At 42.8% G+C, this 26,156-nt stretch overlaps 1 protein-coding gene across 6 annotated transcripts in view; it reads left to right on the top strand.

The window, feature by feature from the left end:
- Nucleotides 1-26,156, top strand: part of ERBB4 (erb-b2 receptor tyrosine kinase 4) — a 971,255-nt gene that overhangs the window by 927,706 nt on the left and 17,393 nt on the right. For all 6 annotated transcript variants that reach the window (XM_043525750.1, XM_037912404.2, XM_043525751.1 and 3 more), the window contains 3 exons: nucleotides 1,773-1,919; nucleotides 4,826-4,923; nucleotides 7,207-7,377. In XM_043525750.1, the coding sequence (XP_043381685.1) occupies nucleotides 1,773-1,919; nucleotides 4,826-4,923; nucleotides 7,207-7,377 (416 nt within the window). The remainder of the gene's footprint in view (nucleotides 1-1,772; nucleotides 1,920-4,825; nucleotides 4,924-7,206; nucleotides 7,378-26,156) is intronic.

Below are 26,156 nucleotides of genomic sequence, written 5' to 3'. Positions count from 1 at the left end.
AGCAGTTTGGCTGATCATTGTGACAGAAAAAAGCCTCTTTTAGTTTCGCCACAGATTGGTGGAAATATGACTGCAGGTCATAATTTCCAACAGTTCCTTGAAAACCGAACTCTGAAAGCCAGGAATGTCAAAAAAACATTTTCTGGCTTATGGGAGTTTCTGTACTACAGTCACATAAAAAGGAATATGTCATAACACAGAACAAACACGGCAAGAGAGAGGGGGAGGGGGAAGAAAGCGAAGAGCAGAGACTGGCTTATTCAGGCTTAGGTTTAATTTCACAAACAATTTTGGAATGGGTGAGAAAGGTCAGGCCACAAGGAATCTAAACTGAAAACCAGGTGATTTCAATATTTAGAGAGTTTATTTAACTGCGTTAACTATGAATATCAGAATGAGCTGTTAGGCATCTGCTTGGTTGTTTGCCTGTTTAACTTGTCCAGCTGTTATTGAGAAAGAATCCTGCACCTTTACAAATGGAATCTCACGGCATCAGACCCATAATAGGTAATTAGAGACACTGGACCTCATCCAAAGTTTCTGTTGCTGAATAGTTTTGAAATAAAGCTGTACAGTATCAACGGAAACTCATTACTCACTTTTACCTGTGGGTAGCAGTAAAATACACTGTTTGCTATTGCCAGGTAGCGATCTTCTTCTGTCCAGCGAAGAAAAATATATGATTATATGAGATTAAAACTGTATGCATAAAGCAGCTTCCTCCCCACCCCCAAACTGAGGATTGCCCCAGTTAGCAAAATATACATCTTCCTCCGTTATTTATGCAGCTCAATTTAAAACAGGAAGCCCAGCACATCTGTAATTTGAAAGAATAAAACAAGACGATTGACAAGATTTAGTTATTAAACATCAGTGTGGAGGTGAATGGGGGAGAAAACAAATGCATGTTTCACGGATATGTATTTTTACTTCTCTCTCCTCAGATTGGAAGTGACAGTCTGCAAAATACGATTACCAGGCTGGAGGCATATTTTAAATGACCTTTACAATAAAATAAAAGCAAAACAAAGGAGAGTGTTGGGAAGGCAGCAGTATTTTTAATATTAAAGATTGTCTTTTGGGATAAATTCTGTTACTTGTGATATATGTTATTTATCTTTTTGCTTAGCTGCCAAAAAAATCCTCAGGCTATTCAAAAAGAGGATCCCAGGTTTAAATCACAGCATTATCATAACCCAAATCCATAAGGTGATTTAAGAGGAACCAACACAAGTGACTGAATGACTTACAAGGCAAAGATAATGACATAACCTTATTCACTCTGCATCATTATGGGAAGTTGATGCTACAATTTAGAGAACATCTTTAGGTTTTTTGCCCCTTACAATAACATCAACCATTCATTTTCCATTTTGATATGATAAAAGAGCAAGGCATATTCTTCTGTTATTGTTTCCATGTATATGTTCTGAGTCTTCCCTATCTGTCATGCCTGCACTCTACACCGCTAATTTGTTCCAAGTCTCCCCTATCTGTCATGCCTGAACTTTTTCTTAACCCAATACAAACAAGAGACATCATCGTTAGAATCGAACTCAAGTGCTGTTCCACAGTCTTCCAATAGCCGTTAAGTGGTGGATCCAACGTAAGTCTGAGCAAGCTCTGGACACTTTATACGTGCACTGCTTCTGAGAATGAATGAGACAGGTTCATCACATTGTAATCCAATATTGGGCCTCAAACTGATCCATAAGGTGTTTTGAACAACTTAAATAAAACATGCCCCTAATCTTATACTCGTTTGTTCCCAGGTGTCACTATTTGGGAGCTTATGACCTTTGGCGGAAAACCCTATGATGGAATCCCGACGCGAGAAATTCCTGACCTGTTAGAGAAAGGGGAACGGTTGCCCCAGCCGCCTATCTGCACCATTGATGTTTACATGGTGATGGTGAAATGTGAGTATCTGTCGTTTTAATATCACTGTGCTCAATGCTTGCAGAACGTTTTCCATTGCATCTGACAGCGCTTGCTAATAATGCAGACTGTTTCAAAACAAAAAGCTTCCTACGGTTTTATAAATTACATTTGAACATAGCATGCACCTTTCCCCTTCCACCCCCCTACCCCCCCATTGCAAAGGATATGAGTTTAGCTGTGAAGGGTTTGAGTTAGCGCCTCTTCTTATTACTGTGAGATGGTATCACACATCCTCGCTATGAAGTCAAAATTGTATGATTGTGATTGTAAACACTTGTCATTTCCATGACAATTGATTTTGATGTAAAAAACGATAGCATTAAACATAATTATGGTACATGGGTAGTCAGGCATTGAAAGTGGCAAAGGGAAGAGTTGGTTCCAAAACAGAAATCTCAAATATTGAGGAAAGAAATCCATAATTTTTTTATTAAAGAGAAATTGACTTAATATAACAAATATAACACAGCTGAGGATTTGTTTTTGTTTGTTTAGCTGGATCCAGTAGTTTATGGACACGTATATTTTAGCAAAAAATGAAAATAGTTTATATCTGGATTCTCACTTACCCTGCCCTTCTTCCCCCGCAAGAGAGACACAGAGAGAGATGTGCACGCAAATGGATCCTCAAAGCCTAGACTTCTAATTAAAAAAGAATTAGGAACCTCTCTGTGGTGTTTCTGACTTCATTTAAGTGAAATTAACATACAGCCATCTCTTCGTTCTAACATGGGCTTTTCCCTTTTGATTTGCACACAAAAAAGAGCAGAACTAAGAAGATAAACTGGAGGAGGTAAATATGTATATTCTTAGTAAGAAAATGGGATTTCTCTCTTCTCAGAGTTGCATTTGTAGCCTGAAGCTTGTCATATGGGTGCAGTAAATCACTCAGAGATTGTTAATGGGATATAGTTCCTTTCACCCCTAACTGCAAGATTAAACCCAACACAGGTCATTAGAGGCTGAAGACTGCCACACATGTTCAGTACAGGGGCTCTCTGGTGGCTTGCGTTTTATAGTTTCATCTAATTCCCAATGAACAAGTGTCCACATCACAAAAATCACAGTCCCTTAGAATCAATATGCACCTCCTTCCTGGAAGTGTTAGCAGAGAGGCCAAGGATTGTAATACCCTAATCTTAGTAATGGCTGTAGGTTTGAGGCACATTGGTCAGATGTTATAAGGTAATTTGCATCCTCACTTCCTGTACTGTATACACTCTGTGGGTAAATAGGAGCTGAATCTTCCACACTGTCCATCTGGAACCTACATGGGCCCTAAAATCCAAACACAAACAATTCTGATAGGGATAAATGGAAGATTTTGTTTTTCAGCAGACTGCCTTTCATTTAGTCTTTCACAGTGCTGATACAAGGGCAATCTACCCCTTGTACAGTTTGATTGTCTATGGCTCGGGAATTGTTTTTGTAAGAATTGCATGACATTTCCTCTAATATAGGAATTCTCCTCAATATATCATTTCAGCCATAGAAACTGATTCTGCATGTTTTACTCATGCTGAAGAGTCCCTCAGTCATGTGAATAGTCCCATTGACTTCAGCGGGACTACAGATATGCATACATTTGTGAGAAAGGATTGGAGCATCTATAAGATATGGACGATAAAAGAGCAAGGCACTTGATTATCATGGCATCTAGTAATGCAACGGAATGTAGTTTGGAAGTCGACTAGAAGAGCTAAACACATGGAAGGGGACCATTTGGATCAAACTCAAGAATATTGTAATAGAATACAGTTCTAATGAATAAGAAACAATTCTATAGTGTTGAAAGCAGATGCAGGTAGACGGGATATTCCGGACATCTGAAATTGGGGAAACCATTGCTAATGGGGTACCCCTAATCTTTTAGCATTCTTGCCAAACTGCCTTCTGGCTAAGGAAGCTTTGGTTCTTCTACTTTGGTCACATCTTCAGTGGAATAGGGCTGTGGGAAATAAGGACCATTTCACTGACAGTCCCTGCTAAATGAGGACACATTCCTGGAAAATTGCTGATAGAATCTTTTCGTAGCAGAGGTTGGCGCTGAGATAAACCAGCAGCTGTTGCTGAGTGGCATTTATCAGTTGCTTTGCACTAACTGTTTTGCAGCAGGCATTCAAAGAGGAGGCCATTCTTTCTAATGAACTTTTCTGAGAGAATGTGAGAGGGAGAGGAGGGGGGGGGAAAGTCTTTGCTTGTTTAAGGCGGAATGTGTCTCGATAATAGATATAGCCTGCAGCAGGGCTTATGCCTGCAAATAATGTTAAAGTGTAGCCAATAGCTGACGATGGCAGCACTAATGGTGAGGAGGGAGAAAAAATACTTGAGAGAGGTGAGAGTGTTCAGATCTGTTTAACAGTCTGCTATAACCTGGAATACATTATGGATTAGCAGATACTAGTAGTATTATGATAGTGCCCAGAGGCCCTGATTGAAATACAGGCCCCATCGTGCGAGGCACTGTACAGATCAATAGTAAGAGACATTCCCTGCCCCAAAGAGCTTCTGATCTAAACAGACAAGACTGACAAGCGTGGTGGGATTAGAAAGACACTAGTACCATCCCCATTTTAAAGATGGCAAACTGAGGCACAGATAAATTAAGCTATTTGCCCAAGGTCCCACAGCAGCAAAGCCAGGAATTGAATACAGATCTCCAGGCCTTAACCACAAGATCCGCCTTCCGCTATTTTAGGAGCATTGTTTATTATCATCTTTCCAATTTTCCTGAACAACTGAATTTTGTTTTTACCTTCTGCAGGCCAAATACACCAGAGGCATCGTTGCACTTCAAACTAAGGATTGTTTCAAATGTTGTTCAAAATGTAATGACAGTCCTTGTTACCAATCAACTTTTTTTTCTTCTTAAATCTGCCCACAGGCTGGATGATTGATGCTGACAGTCGGCCTAAATTCAAGGAATTGGCTGCTGAATTTTCTAGAATGGCTCGAGACCCTCAGAGATACCTTGTCATTCAGGTCAGCAACTCTGGAACATCTGGAAATCATTTTAATTCTGCTTGTAAAATCCCTGGAATGAATATAAGTGCATCAGAAGCTCTCACATCCCTGCTAAAAGAAAAAAGCAGTTGTGATAATAGTAGAATCATAGAAATGTCGGGCTGGAAGGAACCTCGAGAGGTCATCTAGGCCAATCCCCTGCTCTGAGGCAAGACCAAGTAAAGCTAGACCATCCCTGACAAGTGTTTGTCTAACCTGTTCTTAGAAACGTCAACTAATACTCTAAGATAGCTCAATAGAGAGAGAGAGAGCAATGCTGAGATTTGAAAAAACGGGCGCATGGAATTCAATTCCTAACTCCATATTTACATTATCCCAAATCTACCCCACACTCCGCTGGCACACTGTGTCCAGTTCTGGGCTCCACGCATCAGGAAAGATGTGGACAGATTGGAGAGAGTCCAGAGGCGAGCAACAAAAATGATAAAAGGTTTAGAAACCCTGACCTGTGAGAAGATTTCAAAATGAAAACTGGGCCTGAGTAAAAAAGACTGAGCTGGGATCTGATAAGAGTCTTCAGTTATGTTAAGGGCTGTTATAATGAGGACAGTGATCAATTGTTCTCCATGGCCACTGAGCGATGGACAAGAAGTAATGGGCTTAATTGGTAGCAAGCGAGATTTAGGTTAGACATTAGAAAAACTTTCTAACTATCAGGGTAGTTAAGCTCTGGATCAGGCTTTCAAGGGAGGTTGTAGAATCCCTGTCACGGAAGGTTTTTAAGAACAGGTTGGACAAAAAATTGCAGTGCCAATAACATAATTATTAAATACCAGAGGCCAGAACATGGAATCCGTTTGGGCCAGATTCTGATAGGCTGACTCACAATGATCAATACAGACAGTTCAGTGGAACAATTTGATCAGTAAAACAATAGTCAGCATGAGTAATAGTATCATAATGTGGCCTTTTCCTCGCAATACTCCTCACTGAGCTCAAAGGGGAGTAATGTTTAAAAAATGAAGGCCGCAGAAAACTTGCCTGGATAATTATTTCACTAACTAAAAGAATTTACTGCATTTGTTGTACTTCCTTTTGTTATCTTTTTAATCTCATTATCAAGGTAATTTGCTATATAATCTGGTGGGTATTTCATCATGTGAGGTCACCCATGTGGCCTCTTTCGTTGTGCTGTTTGGCCTCTTCCATAGTGGTCTTTTAGGACACTAAATCACAAATGCTCACCTCAATTTAACTCCATTGCAGCACTTGTGTCTCGGCCCGTGTGGAAAGTCCTATGGAATATAATCAGGAATGATAACCTCTCCATGAGTGAGGTAAGATCTTTTATTGGGTCAACTTCTGTTGATGAAAGAGACAAACTTTTGAGCTCCTCTTCAGGTCCTTTCACTAGTTGTCTCTTTCACCAGCAGAAGTTGGTCCCATAAAAGATATTACCTCACCCACCTTGTCTCTCTAATATCCTGGGCCCAACAGGGCGACTACAACACTGCAAACAACCTCTCCATTGGAGTTTTAAACCAAGGTATAGAATTCTATGGCAGGGATATAATTCTCTGTTAAATTCTACAGCATGGTTAAACAATTCTCTAGACAGGACTTTATTCTCTATGAATTTATATAGGTTTTTAGTGTAATTTCTGTAGATCACGAGCTCTTTGAAGCAGGGGGCTGTATTTTGTTCTGTGTTTGTACAGGACCTAGCACAATAGGGGCTTGATCCCTGACTGGGACCATGGGCACTAAGGCAATCCAAATGTTGTTATTACCTAGTTTAATTCCTATTGATTTCATCCCTATTAAATTCTTATAAGGCCTTCCATGTGGCTAACAGGGGAGTTTCACACAATAAATCTTTAAAAGACCCAAATAAAAATAAAATAAAATAAAAAGCAAAGAAGCCCACTTTCCATATTTTATACATATATATTTCCTGCATTAGCCTTCATATCTCAAATATTTCACAACATACATCAGACCTTGCCAGAAGCTGGTCTACTGGGTCCAGAATTGAGTTTATTTTAAAAAAGAAAGAAAAAAAGTTCAAAAACAGGAATGCAAAACATTTATTTTTGCTTGCTTAATGCAGTTATTCCCTCCTGTCATTGTCTTCCCAGCCAAAAATCAAAATCAACTCTGTAGCTCTGGTGATGTAGGGCAACCTGAGTATAGGCATAGTCTCTGCACCATGACTGCCAGGTGGTATAGAAAGCAGGTCACCATGCTCATAGAATTAATTCAACTCTGTGTTATTTTCCTCCGTCCATGTGACACATTCAGGGTGATGACCGTATGAAGCTCCCCAGCCCAAACGACAGCAAATTCTTCCAAAATCTGCTGGATGAGGAAGACCTGGAAGATATGATGGATGCTGAGGAATATTTAGTTCCTCAGGCCTTTAACATCCCTCCTCCTATCTACACCTCCAGGGCTAGAATCGACTCCAACAGGGTAAGAGCAGTTACTGACTCGCAAAACCATGTCTAGAGTTTTAAGTGCTCTAATCAAGCATAAGCCTGAGTTACCCTGGGAAATTTGAGCTTAAAGTGCATGGAGAGTGACTATAAAAATGGCATCATGGGGTTCCAAGTTTATTGTGGCTCCGTGAATTCCAAATCAATAGCTCCGCTCACCAGTGAACAAAGGTATTCTTTGAATAGCCAGTCCTGAATCCTCAGCCTAGGATTGTAAGGCCACGCTGTGTTCTTTCTGGACAGTGAATCATCAGTGCCAGTAATCACGAGTCTTTCAGTCTACATCTGCCATGCAAACCGATTACCTGTAAAGGGACTGCACAGGTGTAACCGAGAGCAGCTGGAATTAAGTACACAATCTTGTCGATGCATCTTGAGTGAAAATGGAATCTAGCTCTTTCTCCAGTCTATCTGTGGGCTCTTTTACTACAGTATCTGAGCACCTCACACTCTTTACTGCATTTAGCCTCTCAACCCTAAGAGATAGGACTATTATTCACATGTTACCAATGGGGAACAGTGGCACAGAGAGGCTAAATGACTTGCCCAAGGTCACTCAGGAAGTCTGTTGCAGAGTAGGGGATTGAGTGCCAGTTGCCTGAATTGCTGGCTATCTCCCAACAAAAAAAATTACTGTGGCAACAAGTCTCAGAGCCTGGGTCAGCTAATTCGGGCTCACACTGTGGGTCTAAAAATATCAGTGTAGATGTTCCCACTTAGGCTGGAACCTGGGCCCTGGAACTCAGCGAGTGGGGTTGGTCTCAGAGCTTGGGCTTCAGCCAGAGTGGGAATGTCTGCACTGCTGTTTCTAGCCCTGTAGCGTGACAGTGAGTCAGTGAATCTGGCTCTGAGACTCACTGCTGAGGGTATTTTTGTTTATTGGTTTTTTTGCTGTGTGGACGGACCCATGGACTTCAGAGCATCCTGCCTTCTGGCTCTGCACTTCTAACAGGAGCTTAGAAATGTTTAACTAGGATTGGTGATCTGGTGTCCTCTCTGAAGTGAGAAGAGATGACTCTAAATGCACCAGATTAGGATAAGAAGTTGTCATTTTTGCGTAGACACATTTTTCCAAGGGAAACCACATCTAAAGCACTGACCACAGTCTCTCCAGAACAGGCATGGAGTTTGATTTCCAGCAGTGCTAAACACCCACAGCTCCAGCTGGAACCAGTGGGACCTCAGCATGTGCTTAAAGTTAAGCAAGTGCTTAAGTGCTTTCCTGAATAGAGATGCTTTCCTGAACGAGGGCCATAGTTGGCTGAGCTTGCGATATACATCCATAATGCGTCTCCAAACTGTCTTGGGTCAGCGAAATTAGGCTGTAAATTGGCACAGACTATAACAACATCCAGTAATCACCACCATTATTGTGGTTTACTCTCACAGTTTGATTAACAGCAATGACATTTGTTCCTTACTGCTGAGAAATCTTCCGATTCCCTCTTTAAGCCAAGCAGTTCCAAATTCATGCAGTAGGATGGATTAATCATTTCCCATAAATAAAAATAGATGTATTTGAACCTCAGTTCCACTTGCAAGGTGCTTCTCGTGATCACTGTCAGCTTACACTGGAGAACTAAAATAACTTCCTTTTACAGGGCCCCATCTCCACATAGGGAAAAACAACATGAGTTTGAGCTCACAGGGTTGCCACCTGAGCACTCCTGTGTGAGGGTGTGGGATTTACTGCCATTACCGAAGGGTCTTGGCTCCAAGTCCCATGAAGCTTGGGAGAACCCTCACCACTCTACCTTCCCTCCTGGCTGCTATGGGAGCCTGGATGAGGCAGGATCCATGCAACCGTCATGGGTACGTCTACACTGCAACAAAAACCCCACAGCACCGAGTCTCAGAGCCCGGATCAATTGACCCTGGCTCGCGGGGCTCGGGCTGCATCCTTCTCCTGAGTGGGTTTCAGAGCCCAAACGTCTACACTGCTATTTCTAGCACCACGAGCCTGAGTCAATTGCCCCCAGCTCTGAGACTCGGGGCCATGGGTTTTTCCTTTCAGTGTAGACGTACCCAGTGACACCTGCCCCTTCAAGTCCTCTTCCGAGAAGAATGTCACATTATAAGAGGAAACCAGCGTTATCTAATGCTGAGAGGGCAACGTTTTCTGACACTGGGCTGCCAGTGGGATTGGGTATAAGGTGATGGCTCTGAATTTTCCTAGAGCATCCTATAAGTCTAGCGTTTTCACCAATATAATATTATACTTTCTCAATAGTTTTCACTCTATGGGTCAAACTTCCTGGGCCAGCTATGGAAGGCCCCAAATGCAGTGTAACCAATGAGATATCGGTTTACTAAAACGGGGGTAGGACACGGAGAGCCTACAGAGTCCATTCGCACCCTCTGCATGCCATTGTGCCGTACTCCCCGGGGGCTCCAGTCACCCTAATTAACAGGCGCTATTTTTAGGGGGGGGTGGGGAAGGAGACTGCTGAGGATGTGGCCGATGAATGTACAATTTATATATAATAGCAGCTTCTGGAATCAGCAGAGGGTGACTCCTCTCATGTGACAGGGATATTAACCATTATAACGCAGAGCCATGTCAGATGTCTCGGGTCAGCACATAAAACCTGGTCTCTTGCTAGCAGTCGTGTGTCTTACATTTATTACAGGAGTCACCAGGCAGCATGCACACACATGCAGGCATACACATGGCTAGATTTCAGGAGAACTAAATCAAGCATAATGCTAAAGTACCTCCCTGGTGTATCAGACAGGCTGTGTCTAAGATACATAGTTGCCATAGAGGCTCCTGATTTCTAACACAGATAGTTTTTTCCCCCTGGATATAAGCTGTGCTCTGTTTCCTCTGCAGTTGCAATAATGCAGATAATAATCAATGGCGATAAGACTGCCAGTGTTCCTCCTCTAAACATTCAGGTTGATCTAAAACTAAATGCGCAGTAGCTCCTTTAAGAAGTATTCTTTCCACTGTGCATACTTTAAGTACAGATGGATGTCAGTTGCAGGACTCACACAGAACTGAAATACCTTCAAGTATGTGTACATGCAACGCTTTGAGTCTGGCTTATTCTGTTTCCTCTGGGTGGCTTGGATTTATGCTTGTTTGCTGTAATGACTATTAATATTAAATGAACTCATTATGATCAGTGTTATTCCTGTGAATACCAAATACATTGAGGCAGCTCAGTCAGTTTCTGTTCATTGTTACTGGAAAATTAAATTTTATGTGAACGTCTCCATGCTGCTTGGTTAGGGCAAAACACAGAGCCCAATAGCTACGGAATCTTCACGTCTTTCCTGGTGATGAGGTGCTTGAAACATACGGCCCTGCACTTATTGCCCTGGTGGTTTTAATTTTAAAAACTGAGGCACGCGTACTGTGAGCCGCTAATGTGCCCTTTCTCTGGGCATACTGCACAGAACCTCTTGGCTTCAATGTGCCCTAGCACAGTTCTAGCAAGGGCTCAGGAAAGCAGGGCGATTCTGAGCCTCTTTGTGTTTAGACACTGAAGTCAGTGAACTGAAGTAAGAGCACTTGTTCGCTAAGGAAAGCTGTGAAGTTTCTGCTGTACAATCCTACATCCAGGCAAGGTGATGCTAGGGTTAGGCACCAATGAATGAGGATATTCATAAGACAAATACAAAAAAAAAAAACAGTTTAATATACAGTAGTGACTTAAAGCTGTATCCCGTAGGAAAAAGGAAACCTCAGTGGGATGGGATATGCCCTCCACTGAAATAAACAAGGCATTGCCTTCCTAATCTTCTGGAATCTGTTGAGATAGGCTGGAGGCATAAGGGCAAAGCCTCCCGTTACTCCACCACCACACACACACTGTTTTCCTGGCGGCCCATGCGACCAAAACTCCTGTTTGTGGCTAACTCATGGACTCCCTCGGAGAAGAGTTCCTCCTTAAAGGGGCGTTCCCCAGCATGGAAGGGGCGCCCTGCAAAAGTTAATACAGGGGCTGGTCTGTCCAGAAAATTGGGATTTCAGCTAAACTACATTTTTCACATCAAGTGTCTGCTTTCCGGGGAAAATGTTGACTTTTCATCATCCCAAAAGTTCCAAAATCAGCAAAGGGGTTAACGACTGGTGGGTTTCCAGTACTTCGTGTCCTGTTTGGGTGAATAACGCCATGCTGGTGACAGTCTAGTCATTGCCACTGCAGTGGTTATATAAGCCCAAGACTTTCGTTGCTAGCGCTAGCAAACCGCCTACATTCACAACCATACAATTATCGACTCCGGTTTTTTAACAAGTACTGTACTGTCTGAACAGGTACAGTGTTAGAACAGAGGGAAGTCTCTTTTGTTTTCGCGTTTGTGCACCACAATGCTTTTACCTTGGCTAATTCTCACTGCTGCTAACTGTTCGTACTGTTCAGCAGCTTCTCTGAATGTGGCCCTTGTTCCTGTGGTCTATACACTGTATATTATAGACGCCCTTGTTGCCATCTGTGTAGGCAAGAGTCAGGGGATATTTCACTGCTGAACCTCTACTTATAATTAAGTCACTCCAGAGTGAAACAGGGCAAAGTCTCATCGAGGCTCTTCATTTGTTTTTAAAAACACATAAACGTCTGGGTTTTAAAGGGAGCGAAGAAAAGAAGAATGAGCATGATGATAAATAGTATTTTATAGGGACATGGCAACTTTTGTTACAGATGTCGGGCACAATTTTTAGAATTGAGACGTCTGCCACGTGGAGCACACCAGAGCTCTGGCTTGACTAAACTCCTTCACCACATAGCCCTGGTCTACACTAGGACTTTAGGTCGAATTTAGCAGCGTTAAATCGATGTAAACCTGCACCTGTCCACACGATGAAGCCCTTTATTTCGACTTAAAGGGCTCTTAAAATCGACTTCCTTACTCCACCCCTGACAAGTGGATTAGCACTTAAATCGGCCTTGCCGGGTCGAATTTGGGGTACTGTGGACACAATTCGACGGTCTTGGCCTCCGGGAGCTATCCCAGAGTGCTCCATTGTGACTGCTCTGGACAGCACTCTCAACTCAGATGCACGATTGTTTGCTGTTGCTCTGACGCAGGGAGGGGCGACTGACGACACGGCTTACAGGGTTGGCTTACAGGGAGTTAAAATCAACAAAGGGGGTGGCTTTACATCAAGGAGTATTTCAGGCAGGACTTCACGGAGGGTTCCAATAAGAAATGGTGCACTTAAGTTATTGTTCTTATTGGAACAAGGAGGTTAGTCTGGCCTCTGATTGATACATGGCTAGATTTACCTCGCTGCACCTTCTCCGTGAGTGACTGCAGTGTGACCTAGAGGAATGAGTCCCCTAGACGGGGGATGGAGGGGTGGTTTGCAAATGAGTACAAAACAAATCTGGTCTATTTCTTGTTTTGATACACTCCATCTATCTTTTACATCTTTGGCTGGCAGCAGACGGTGCAGAAGGACTGCAAGCCATCCACATCTCATGGCTGCTCGGCAGAAGATGGTACAATAGGACTGCTAGCCATCCTCACCTCTTGCCTGCCCGGCAGAAGATGATGCAATAGGACTGCTAGCCATCCTCACCTCTTGCCTGCCCGGCAGAAGATGATGCAATAGGACTGCTAGCAATCCGTATCGCCTGCCTGCTCACCATAAGATGGTTCAATAGGACTGACTGCAAAACTAAAGAGAATGACTTGATCAAGTCACTCCAAATTTAGTCCCTGCGCCCATGTCTGCCCAGGCGCTCCTGATCGACCTCACAGAGGCGACCAGGAGCACCTCGGACATGACGATGACGGCTACCAGTCCTATTGCACTGTCTGCTGCCACAAGGCAATGGGTTGATGCTGCTGTGTAGCAATGCAGTACCGCGTCTGCCAGCACCCAGGAGACATCCGGTGACGGTTACCTGAGCAGGCTCCATGCTTGCCGTGGTATGGCGTCTGCACAGGTAACTCAGGAAAAAAGGCACAAAATGATTGTCTGCCCTTGCTTTCACGGAGGGAGGGAGGGAACGGGGGCCTGACGATATGTACCCAGAACCACCCGCGACAATGTTTTAGCCCCATCAGGCATTGGGATCTCAACCCAGAATTCCAATGGGCAGAGGAGACTGCGGGAACTGTGGGATAGCTACCCACAGTGCAACACTCCGGAAGTCGACGCTTGCCTCGGTACTGTGGAAGCACTCCGCCGAGTTAATGCACTTAATGCACTTAGAGCATTTTGTGTGGGGACACACACACTCGAATATATAAAACCGATTTCTAAAAAAACAACTTCTATAAATTCGACCTAATTTCGTAGTGTAGACATACCCATAGGTGGCTACGTAGGAGCCTAGAGGGCGGGGCCTCTGCTGTCAGTCGGACTTCAAAGCAGAAGTGGAGCTGGCCTATGCTGTGGCAGTGGCCTACTGCGCCTGTTACTCAGATTACATTCCCAATACACCGAGCACGAAATCAATTCCTTACAGATTAGCCCCTTTGTGCATCTAACAGGTTTATAATACAGGTCATGAATCAACAGTTGATTTGGTACTAAGAGAAAAAAATATTTAAAATTGCTGAGCTGATAGGCCAGCTCTGTGTCCTGGCACAACCCCATTGACTATTGCAACCCTACTCTAGTCTGCAGGGTGATGCAAAGGGTAAACAAAAGGTGGAGTTGTCCCACTGAATTTAAAACCCTCACATTGCAGCGATGTGGCACATTTCACCAATTTAAGATTTCTTTTCTGCATTTTTTTACATTACAACTATGCCTTCGAATTATGTCATGACAGTAACATTAATTGCATCTAGAGACATATATTGTAGTAATTGCAATGACTATAGAAGTATGTACAAACTTCAAAATTGCCTTTGGAATTTGAAAAATCACTGGAAAAGTGGTCTAATTGTTGTGAGAAAACGCCACAAAAATGAAGAAATTCACAAAAAGAGTGGAGAGTGCTTAGAGGATTGAGCCCTAATCTTCCAGTATTCTCAAATTATGGGTTGGGCAATAGAGACCTTTTAGTCAGACACTCCTATAGCCTCTATTATGAATTCTTTTCTTTTGGGGGCTTGCCTGACAACTGTGGGGGGAGATTGTGCAGGGGAATTGCAGGGAGTAAGCATCTGCCTTATGCCCTGGCATGGACTCTCTAGACTGCAGATGGTGGAGTAAACAGATGTTTTGCGCAATGCCAGTCCCCCCAGCTAAGTTGGTGCAAGGGGTGTTGTAATTTGCTGATAGGACAGGCTAGCAGTCAATCACTTCCCTCTGCCCGCACCGCAAGGAGGAAGCGGGGAGGGAGTTGTTTTTCCCAGCCTTTGCATTGAGGGCTTTAATAACAAGATGGCTATGATGGTGCCCTCAGTTACACTTACTCATCCCCACTAGTTTCAATGAGTGGAACTCAGTAAACGTTTCTGCTGATGATGCATGAGCCAGAATAGAAGCCAGCTACTTCTATCAGACCTCTGCCAGTTCTGCAAGGGTAACAGGAGGCAAAAGGAATTATTACAAGGAAGTCCCATGGCCTGTGTTATGCAGGAGGTCAGACGAGATGATTGCTAGGGCCCCATCTGGCCTTAATTCTAGGAATTTATGAAGCAGAAAAAAGCGTACTTTGTCCTAACGGTCAGCAATATGACTCTGTAGTCATAGATTTTAGGGCCAGAAGGAACCATTGTGATCATCTACTGTGTGACCCCCCCTGGATAACACAGGTTAGAGAATCTCACCCATAACTTCTGCATCAAGCCCATCATTTGTGTTTGAGCTAGAGCACCTCTTTAAAAAGTCATGAGTTAAAGACTGAAAGTGATGGAGAGTTCACCACAACCCTAGACAATTAACAACCCCTAACCATGAACTTTTTTGCCTTATTTCTAGTCTGAATTTGTCTAGCTTTAGCTTCCGACCACTGGATTTCATTATGCCTCCTCCCGCTAGATTAAAGAGCTACCGACTAGTTGAAATCTCTTCTGCTCAGGGAGCAGGTTTGCTGAGCAAAATGGTGCCATGTGTTATATACTTACTGTTCAGAGCAAACCTGCATTTCATGTTGCCTTTTTGTTCTGGTTGACTTCTGCTGTATGCTGCCTTCTGTATTTCTTCAATATCTTTTTCATAATAAACCGACCAGAACTGCCAATGTTTTCGCCAAATGTGACTTCTCTCTCTACTAACCCCATTTCCACTGCAAGACAGGAGCTCTCTGATTCATACAAGACTTAATGCTTTTATATATGCAACCAAGAACTTAACTGTTTTAACTTTGTATCCAATTTCATTCATTCCTTCTCCTAAGTCCTGGTAATCAAAATAGGTGATCAAAACTTATCCTAATATCTTAATACCATTCCATGTCTTGCCACTAGTTTGTGTCATTTCTTTATGTATTCAAGTGCTGTAGTTCATCTCCAATATGATAACAGATGAACTTGTAGATTAATAGGATACTGTATCAAAGGCATTCTTAAAATTCAGGAAAATTATGTTGACAGTGTCCCTCCATTAGCTCTCTTGCTTCTTCAGAACACTTGGTTAGGCATAACCACCCCTTTTATTAATCCATCCTGAATGTCTTTCATCACATTATAATGTTCCAGATAATGTCCCTAATTAGTGGTTTTAGTATTTGGTGCAATGATAAAGTCAAATCTATAGATAAGTTGTTTACCCAAAAATCGTAGAATCATAGGACAGGAAGGAACCCCGAGAGGTCATCTAGTCTAGTCCCCTGCACTCATGGCAGGACTAATTATTATCTAAACTATTCCTGACAGGTATTTGTCTAACCTGCTCTTAAAAATCTCCAATGATGGAGATTCCACAACCTCCCTAGACAATTTATTCCAGTGCTTAACCACTCTGACAGTTAAGAAGTTTTTCCTAATGTCCAACCTAAACCACCCTTGCTGCAATTTAAGTCCATTGCTTCTTGTCCTATCCTCAGAGGTTAAGAAGAACAATTCTTCTCCTTCCTCCTTGTAACAACTTTTTATGTACTTGAAAACTGTTATCACGTCCCCCTCAGTCTTCTCTTTTCCAGACTAAACAAACCCAATTTTTTTCAGTCTTACCTCATAGGTCATGTTTTCTAGATCTTTAATAATTGTTGTTGCTTTTCTCTGGACTTTCTCCAATTTGTCCATATCTTTTCTGAAATGTGGTGCCCAGAACTGGACTCAATATTCCAGTTCAGGCCTAATCAGCACGGAGTAGAGCGGAAGAATTACTTCTCCTGTCTTGCTTTCAACACTCCTACTTATACATCCCAGAATTATGTTCGCTTTTTTTGCAACAGAGTTACACTGTTGACTCATATTTAGCTTGTGGTCCACTATGACCCCCAAATCCCTTTCCGCAGTACTCCTTCCTAGGCAGTCATTTCCCATTTTGTATGTGTGCAACTGATTGTTCCTTCCTAAGTGGAGTACTTTGCATTTGTCCTTATTGAATTTTATCCTATTTACTTCAGACCATTTCTCCAGTTTGTCCAGATCATTTTGAACTTTAATCCTATCCTCCAAAGCACTTGTAACCCCTCCCAGCTTGATATCGTCCACAAACTTTATGTGTGCTCTCTATGCCATTATCTAAATCATTGATGAAGATACTGAACAGAACTGGACCCAGAATCTCCTCTTAGGTATTGCCAGTTAGTTTTGGTACCATTTCCTGCTTTTTAAAGAGTTGGGTTTTTTTAGTCCAAGTCCTCTACTCTTTCTGCTTTGCGTCCCCCTTAAGAAGTTTTGGATGGATTTTAGAGTTTAATCAATGTTTTTTGTCATCAGACTAGCTTCAGTCATTTTTGTCTCCTTGTCCCTGGGAAATGTCTCATGTCATGTATCTGTTTCTAGCCCCTGTATTGGAAATCCAACATCAAAACGCGGTTTTTATGCCTAATACCCAGATAGCATATAAACAGAAATTGAAACTGACTGGTCTAATTTTATTGCTTAGGATGAGTAGAATATAAAAAAAGCATCACATCTGATGTAAAATAAATTAGATTAAAGCAGTTCAGTTTTACTGATGTATCTTAAAAGATAGATAATTTACGTCTCTTTAAAATATGCTACATTTGTGACAGAAAAAAAAGGAGAGGGAAATTCATATGTAGGGATCAAACAAAACACATGTGGTCCGACAGGGTATATTTTTAGTGCCAGATTCCATAGCCGTATAACAAGTAGTACCTCGCTCCATGAGCAGTCCTACTGAAATTAGCAGTGCTGCTCAGGGAGAAAGGCACAGCATGAGCAAGGGTATCAGAAGCCGGCTCTTAACATGCTCCATGGTATCTAGCTGTTGAAGGTCATGTTGCAAGAGTTGCCTTAATCTTGTCCCTCTTGTTTTTTCTCTGACACATATGATCCCGAGCCACAGCGTTTAGCTCCAGATTCAACCTTTCTAGTTTTGGGGGCTATTTGTTCTGGGTTTTTTAGTTTGGACATATATTTACTACCAATTTAATATATATTTGTGCTCAGCCGGCGTGCTCTTGCCTTGCAGTGGGCTTACCCTCCCACAGTTAGAATTACCATGAGTTCACACTCCCACCAAAGGACAGTAACCAGTCCAGGGGACCACAGCTGTACTTTGCAAAAGCTATCAGCATGTGAAATGGAAATGTACTGAGCTTCATTGTCACTGGTTTAAAATCACGGCGCATCTGCCTCATCTATGAATAGCTGTTGGCTCTGTTAACAAACAAGAGAACTTGCAGCTGATTCACTTCATCGTCTCTTCTCCAAAAAAAAGTCAATGGCTATAAAGGGAGTGACTGCCAAATATTTCTAAACTCCACTGAGGAGGCACTCTGTGAGTTTCTAAAAACCATTTTTATTCGGGAAGCACAGCTGGAAGAGAGGGTGAAGCTGATCAGAAAGACCAGACCCCAGATTTTCAAATGCCCAGACCCCTCAGTGAGGGTCAGAGTTCAGAAAGAATCCCATTTAGGCACCTAAATAGGGACCAATTTTTTTAAAAAGTGCTCAGCACCAAGAAGATTGACTTGTGGTACGATACATGTGGCCTATTTTCAAAAGAGTTCAGTACACAACATACTGAGTTTTTGGAAATTTGAACACTTATTTTGGAGCCTAAGTGGGAGCTGAGCGCTTTTAAAAACCTATTCCTGACTTGTGGGTGCCAAATTCACTTGAAACTTTAGCCTACAATGCAAGTGGCTCCTACGCAACCAAGTAGATGGTACAAAATGTATGAGTCTCCACAACACGCTCACTTTAAAATGCACTGACACTCCAAGCGTCGTCCCATCATTGCAGATACCTTATACAGCCCTTACTGGTACCAAGGGATGTTTGTAGCTGGCCCAGAAACTTAACAGGGGGGCCTGGGCACAGCGTGTTCACCATTCTGGATGATAGAAGCAGTTGCACTGAAGCACTACAGGAAGGGTCAAGGTGCAGTAGTCAATGTTGTATTGCGGTACACCCACGCCAGCTGGAGGGCAGAAAAAAATCTTGGAAAAAGCAGAATAGACAATTCTGCATAGTTCAGGAGCTAGGACAGCGGACTAGGAGTCAGGAAATAACTGACTCAATGAAATTTTTGACCAAAAAAAAATCACGTTCTTTGAAAATGGTCACATTTTTTGGCAAAAACCCCTGAATACCCCAAAACATTAAAGTTTTTGGCGTATAGGTGAAAACAAACAAAAAAAAACTGATTAGGAAAAGCCACTGAAGTGCCTCAATAAGAGTTGCTTTTTGAGTGCCTTCTGCCCCGTTCTCCTCTCTGGGTTGGGCTTCTGAATGGGACTACCTCTCCCGTGAGTCCATGGAACTCCCATGATGCATCACAGCGGTCCATCAAGAGGGGAGACGATGGTGCATCATGGGAGATGTAGTCTGTCCAGGGATTATACCCCCTAAACATATTTTTAATGAGGGCCATATCCACTTGGTATAAAATGACTTTTGGTAGCCAATGTAAAGAGGCTGCCTTCCTTATTTGTTAAATGCTGATAACGAAAAAGAATCAGAGCTATAAAAAGAAGCAAAGCTAGATGGAGTGGGGTAGGATGGAGGAGAGGGTTAGATTTAGAATGCTAATGATTACTTTATCCAAATCAGTTGGATGGCTATTTCTTTTAAAGTATTATTGCCACCAGATTCCCAGCCCTAAATCATCCCAGCATCTCATCAAGAAGCCTATTCTTTGCGTTAAGAGACAAAGAGTGCACAATTACGGGTTTCTTTTCCCTTTGCATAACAAAATGGAGAGATTATCATCAAGTTACTATTCAGATTTTAGGAGAATTTTTTTTAAAAAAAAAAACCACCATCTTTGTCTATTGGAGCTCCCTGTTCAGGCCAGCACGCTGTAATGATTACTCCTGTAAAGGCTTCGGAGGAGATGTGCTCTATTTCATTCTCAATGAGGGCTGATGGCATTTTGAGAGGCTCAGAATAGCCTTTGATTACTGGGTAAAACAGAATGGGGAAGCTGGTTGGGGGGGGATTGCCATGAGCACTCCTCATCAGCTGTCTATTATGCTTTTTCTGCTGGGAACATATCGCAATCACAAATCACAAGCACGTTGTGTTTTTAGCTTCCTTTCCCTGCTTTTCAAAAGTTGTGTGCTTTAAAGTTCAGAGTTCTGGTTTAACAGCCACGTACAAAGGGGTGATTTTCAGACTCTATGGTTCCATCAGGTACCCACTGCATAAAAGCAAGGCCAACATCTTGACACTGTCATTGTACAGACTATTTTTATAGTCGTTAGAAACTGGCACATATTCTCCTCTACACTGTGGGGACATGCCAAGTGTTATTGGGGTATCATTCGTTGTACAGTGCAAGGGACCCAGTGTGGGTGAAAGAATGACAGGGGATCAGTCCTGAGGAAAGTGAAATGGATTGAAAAGAAGGATTAGAGAGAGGGACAAGAATATGGAGCCTCCCCCCACCCACAGGCCCTTGGCTTTCCTTCCAGCTTGTTTGATGCCCAGACTGAATTAATGTAAAGTAAGTCAATTTTATATGAAAAAAATACTCACGTATATATCAATATGGCATGCTGAAAGCCAATTAGTTAGTATGAAGGTTTAGGCCTATTTTGCATGCCTTTCCCAATACTTCCCCTGACGTCTTTTCAACAGATAGTTAATGCTATGCAGCAAAACACTTCTGGTTTATTCACAGACAAGGTATAGTGCTGGGCAATGGCAGTGTGCCGGACTCCCAGCTGCAAGGCTGTAGAGAGCAGCTCATTCTAAAACTTAGGATCATGGGTGTCGCTGGAGCCACGTTAGCCCCCACCGTAAATTGGATCAACCTCAGAGGCCATGGAATCTGCCAGTGATTGCCAGAACACCAGGTGTTCTGACGTCCCTCTCCTGTTTTTTGGTGCACCAGCTCTCTGTGAGCCAGGACTTCCCCTGCACGGGAAATCCACTGCTGTCCTATTAGAGCAACTTGCCAACCCCTTTGAGCTGTTCCAGTTTGGCTAACAGCAAGGGGCAAAGCCACCCTCTTACAAAAAGGTCCCTGAATTCTTTAATGTCCCCGGAGAGCAGACAAGACCTTGGTTTATAAGGTCTCCTCTGAAAGTCCCATGCACAGTAAGCTGCATGGAACCTGCCGTAATTTATCTTCCTTGGAAGGACTGGCAGGTTGAATTGAGTCGACCCTGTTGGGATAGCTGCAGGAAACCAAGGTGTTTCAAACCCGAGACTTAGTCTACAAAGCCCTCTAGATATCATTGTACAAACATTGATTCATTTATATGTATCATTATATAGACCAATTTTGTTTTACAAAATTTCCCTTTCTCCTTTTGGTTTCGGGTCAGATATATTTGTTGTGGGTGGCATAAAGCCAGAGCAGAGTAAGCGGCTCACTCAGTGGTCAGAAGGAGGCCCTGAATCTTCTGGGAGGAGGTGGATGTTTTCCAGGGGAGCGGTTTCCAATTTCAATTTAATTTCAGTTTGGGTCAGTTGTAAACACCAGCCTGTTCCTTTGAAATGTATCTGGTGTTTGCTCTGGGCTGATGGGACAGCTATGGATTGTTTATTCTGTCTGCAGCACTACCAGAGTATCCAAAGCACATTAGTCAGATCCACTGGTGTAAACCAGCTGTCCTTATTCCTGGTGGACGGCTGAAATCTTTATGCTTACAGCAGCAGCTGTGCAGTCAGGTACATTTAGGAGGCTACAGTTTGGTGACTTAAGGCTGGACACTCACTCAGTTTCTATCAAGACAGTTTCTGTTGATTAGCTATTCTTAGGTACAAGCAGCCCTGGCATAGAATTCCACAAAGAGAGGTAGGCCGAGCATGTATGAGGTCCAAAATGCATGTGTAAAAGATGATATAAACCATGCACTGTGGTGCAGTCATTTACTCCTGTGAAAAATGGGTGGGAAATGTTGTCATTTGGATGTTGGGAGTATTTTACTCCTACTTTGCCCCTCATTTTGTGCAGGTGTAAATAAATATCCACAATGCATAGTGAAGTGGGGGAGGGAGATTTGTATGTGAGCAAGAGAGAAAGATTTATGAGACAAATCCTGAGGTTATTGCTTCATTTTTATTAAAGCAAACTCCAAGAGCCGGGTGCCGGTTAAGGTCAGTTGGCTTCCTTTCTGAGTACCACGCAGTAGAACTGTTAAAGAATCCCCTTTAAGAAATTCCTAATTTCCTGTGAACATTTTTGGGGTTTTGAATGAAAAAAACAAACCGCAAACTCATTTTTAAACCATAAACAGAATCAAACCCTATAGATTTTCCCATAAATTATTTAGGTTTTCAATTTCCATTTTTTTGCTGAAAAAAACCAGAACATTTCAACCAAAATGACAATGTTTGCTTTGGTCGAAAGAGCCATTTTTAGTCCAAAAATGTTCCACAACAAACCTCTTTTGACTAGCTCCTTCATTGAGTTATTTCGATAGGGCGTAAACCCTGATGCCTGAGAGCACTTACCCAGCGGTCCTGCCAGAGATTTCAGCAGGGGTTTAACTCCCAACAGGACAGCTCTTCTCTGCTACATAAATTGCCAAGTATATCAGGCAAAATGCACCTCTAGTCCTGACCACTGGACAATATACATCTGAGTGTTCTTTGGAACCACATGGCAGCCCAGATACTGGAGAGGAGGTCCGGCAATGAAGCAGTTAAAAGATCGTATTAGCATCACATGTAGCTGACTACTACAAGTATTCTTCCTGAGTACAAGCCTGCCTGACCTCCCCGGGTCTGTACGCAGGTGGCTACCCCAAGCCATTGCCAATGTTCACCCTGCTAGTTTGAGTGTGCTAGCCCAAGCAAACCAAGTGTGTGTCTCTCTGCTGTAGTCAGTGGGGCTATTTGCAGAGTTAGGTTTGGCTCAGCTTGAGCTTGGCAGACTCTGCCCTGTAGTAACGAAAACACCCTGGATAATGTGAATTTAGGGTTGATTAAAACAAGAAGTGGCTCCAGTTTTGCAAACTTCCTCATCAAATGTTTGTGTTTCCTGCCTGACAACAATGAAAACCAGCATCCCAGCGGCACTCAGAGCTGCTGCGTGAAAGAACGAAACTTGGGGATGTTGGACCCTCACCAGGGATAAAAGGGATGCGGGTGCAGGGGTGAGCATCCCGAGTCTCATCTGGTGGTGTCAAGACTCACTGATTCTCAGCACTTCCTGCCACCTGAAAGACGCCGAGTGCAGCTCTGGAGAAGACTGTGTGTCCAATCAACCTGGTCCAGGGGAGGAAGGGGGGAAGATGCTGTGATCAGGGTCCCATAAGCACTGCAGAAGGGGCTATTGGAAATGGAGTGTGAGAAACACAACTCAGAACGATAATGTGGGCAAGATCCCATCAGCGTGAAATGAAAGGAGACGCGGAAGAGGGGCTGTTCCAATGGCTGTGTAGAGTCCAGGATGGAGCTGCTGGTTTATCTTTGTTTTCATTGCATTTTAACGCATCACCACAACAACATTCTGTCCCCGCTATGAAGACAGGAGCTATTGACTGAGCGAGATTGCAGAGGCTAGGAAATGGAAAACAGATTAGCAGACAGAGAGCAATAACACAAAGCAATACCCACAAAGGTCTTATTTACCTTTGTTTTATTGAAGCTCATTTTACACGCATGTTAGAAGTTATAATAGCTCTTATGTCTGTGGCATTTAATACCACAAGGCCCTCTGGAAGGGCGTAGGGAATGGTTTTGCCAGTTTTTATGTTTTGCCTGTTGTACTTTGCCTTGTGCTTGAAATGGAGTCACAGACCAAAGAAGTTGGAATCTCACATGTTCCTTGTGAGGGATGCTGATGGACCCTTAGAAATGCTGGGTTCTCTATATCCTATAATCAGGGTTTAAATTTAGGGGGATGTATATAACATAGATGTCCAGCCTACATGTTCAAAAGTGACCATTGATTTTTTCAGTCCCCAGCTTGAGATACTTTCTGAAAAATCAGCCAATTTTATTTAAAGTGCTGAGCACGTGCCCGCCAATAATCAGACTTCCTCAAGAGGGATCTCAAGTTGAGCACCTGGACCTGGAGCAAAGCAAAAATCACTAGTTGCTTTCGGAAACCTAGGCCCTATATGGGAGGGAAAAGGCACAGTATAGAGTTCTGTTTATTTTCTATCATTCAGACCCTACTTATACTAAAACTTTTCTTTCCAACGAGTGTGTAAAATGCAAGTACAAACCGAACCAAAAATGTAATAATCCACAAAGTATTTTGTATCAGATTTATAATTCAGCTATTGAAACTTCACCATTGGAAATATTAAAAGTATTCTGTCCCACACACCCCCGCCCTCCCCCCCAAAATGTAATTTGCTGGCCAACGAAAAGAGAGACAATAAAATACAAGTTGGCTTGGTTCTGAAGTACAAAAAGTTGTTTTTGAAGCCTACAAAATTATGACATCACATTGTAATTAGGAGGCAATTTAACAACATTTAAACAACAATTATATCACATTTTCAACCCACTAATTTGCACCACAGCTGTTCTCTTTGCCTCCTATTTTGGAAAAATGACTGCAGAGCTTTAATGATGGCAAAAAATAAAATGAATTTAAAAAGTAACTGCTCAGACAACAATAGATATGAACAGAGCCTTGTTTAGTAGTCTATGGTGAGAATTCTATGGTTAGCATTTATGGCGAGATAAAGGAAATGCATGAGGGAAACATCATTACTGTGATGTTACTTGGCAGCATGTGTAGTGTGAAGGTTGCTGACCAGAGGTTGTGAGCATAAGCTACCATAACTGCATTCATGTTGGTATGTCCCCTCCAGATGTCTTGGAACAGGGTTATTCTAAGAGGGTCTTGTAATGGGTTATTCTAAGGGGGTCAGTTAATTTGTTATGGTCAGGCAGCGTATATTTAATTGAAAGCCTAATAGCCAAGAAAATATGGAGACAGTATAGAGCTTTTAGGGATGACTGCATGATTCATAGTTAATGGAGTAAAGCAAACCCATGGTTGTTTCATCTTAGAACAAACAAAAATAGAAGGTGTATTGTTGTGTATTCCTTCCCTATTACACAAATATGGTTCCATTCAATCTGAATAATATAGTCGTTCCACTTGCAAGCAAGCAAGGCAGCAAAAACTCCTGTTTCCTCCCAGCTGACAGAAAGACTCCTGTTGACTCAACTCTTTTTTTTTTTTTTGCTGTCTGCAGCCTAGAGGCATAGGACCCCCCCGTGTTGATTCATACACAGCATTCCTCTGGCATCTGACTCTTTTACACTTTTCTAATCTCCTGGACAGCAGGAAGGATGTTGAGCTGATCAGAGGACAGATGAAGACAAGAAAGGAGCACGAAGAGATAGCTAGAGAACTCCTATCCCTGATTCAGGTTCCTTGCTGTTTCCGAGAGTGCCCCTCTGAGATCATCACTCCCTAGTTCTCAATTCACAAAGGATCAATCTGCAATCATCAGTTTTGCCTGAAGCCTCTGCCTTCTCCACAGACTCCTGCTTGTCTCCCTTCAGTCTTTGCCTCTGCCCCATCTTTTTGGAGTAGGCCAGGAATGTTCCCTGAATGTAGCATTTTAGAGGAAGAGAGTTTTCTTTTGAGCACAGGATCCTACCTTTCAAGTGCGCTGGTTCTTCCCTGGTGCAGTACTAGCCACTGCTGATCGGCAGCTGGCAGGTTGGGAAGCATCTTTTCCCAAACCTTTATCTGTCTCTTTCTCAGTTGCAGTCTCGTTGCCAGATCCCAGCCCCAAGATAAAAAGCCTGACGGATGACATTATGTCTGGAGAACAGGCAAGACCAGTAGTGTTCAGATCTCAGTGAGCAGCTCTCCACCTCTTGTATCCAACCTCTTTTTCCCTGCTTAAACGGATAGACTCTAGTGCCCCACATCCACCTCCGAGATCCTACAGCTTGCAGAGATTGGTTGGCAGTGATCCCAACTCACAGACTGTATTCAAGTGCCTACTGCATGTCTCTCTGCTGCTGTGAACACACTCTTGTAAAGTGTCGTCTGGTTTCTCTTCCCCTAGCAGCTCCTCTTTACTCTTGGTGGAGATAGGTTTAGGGAGGAGTTGCAAAACTGGTAGCTTCCTTCCCTCTATAAATCTATTCTGTACTCCTTCGTGACGAACAGATAAGTATATAAGCCTCTTGCTAACCCTAGAGCCACAGTGAGAAAACCCCCTCTTTTCTCAGAGGAGTCATCCCAAATTGCAAATATCCCTAGAGGTGGATGCAAAAGTCCTGAAACTCTCCTCCAAATCAGCCTTCCTAATGGGCACCATAAGTTGGGCCATCTGTCAGATGCTATGGAAGAGCGGTGGAAGCTGCCATGCCTCTGGAGGTTGCATT

This window comes from Chelonia mydas, chromosome 11, assembly GCF_015237465.2.
Source record: "Chelonia mydas isolate rCheMyd1 chromosome 11, rCheMyd1.pri.v2, whole genome shotgun sequence".
Taxonomy (NCBI): domain Eukaryota; kingdom Metazoa; phylum Chordata; order Testudines; family Cheloniidae; genus Chelonia; species Chelonia mydas.
This window is presented reverse-complemented; position numbering and strand designations above follow the sequence as displayed.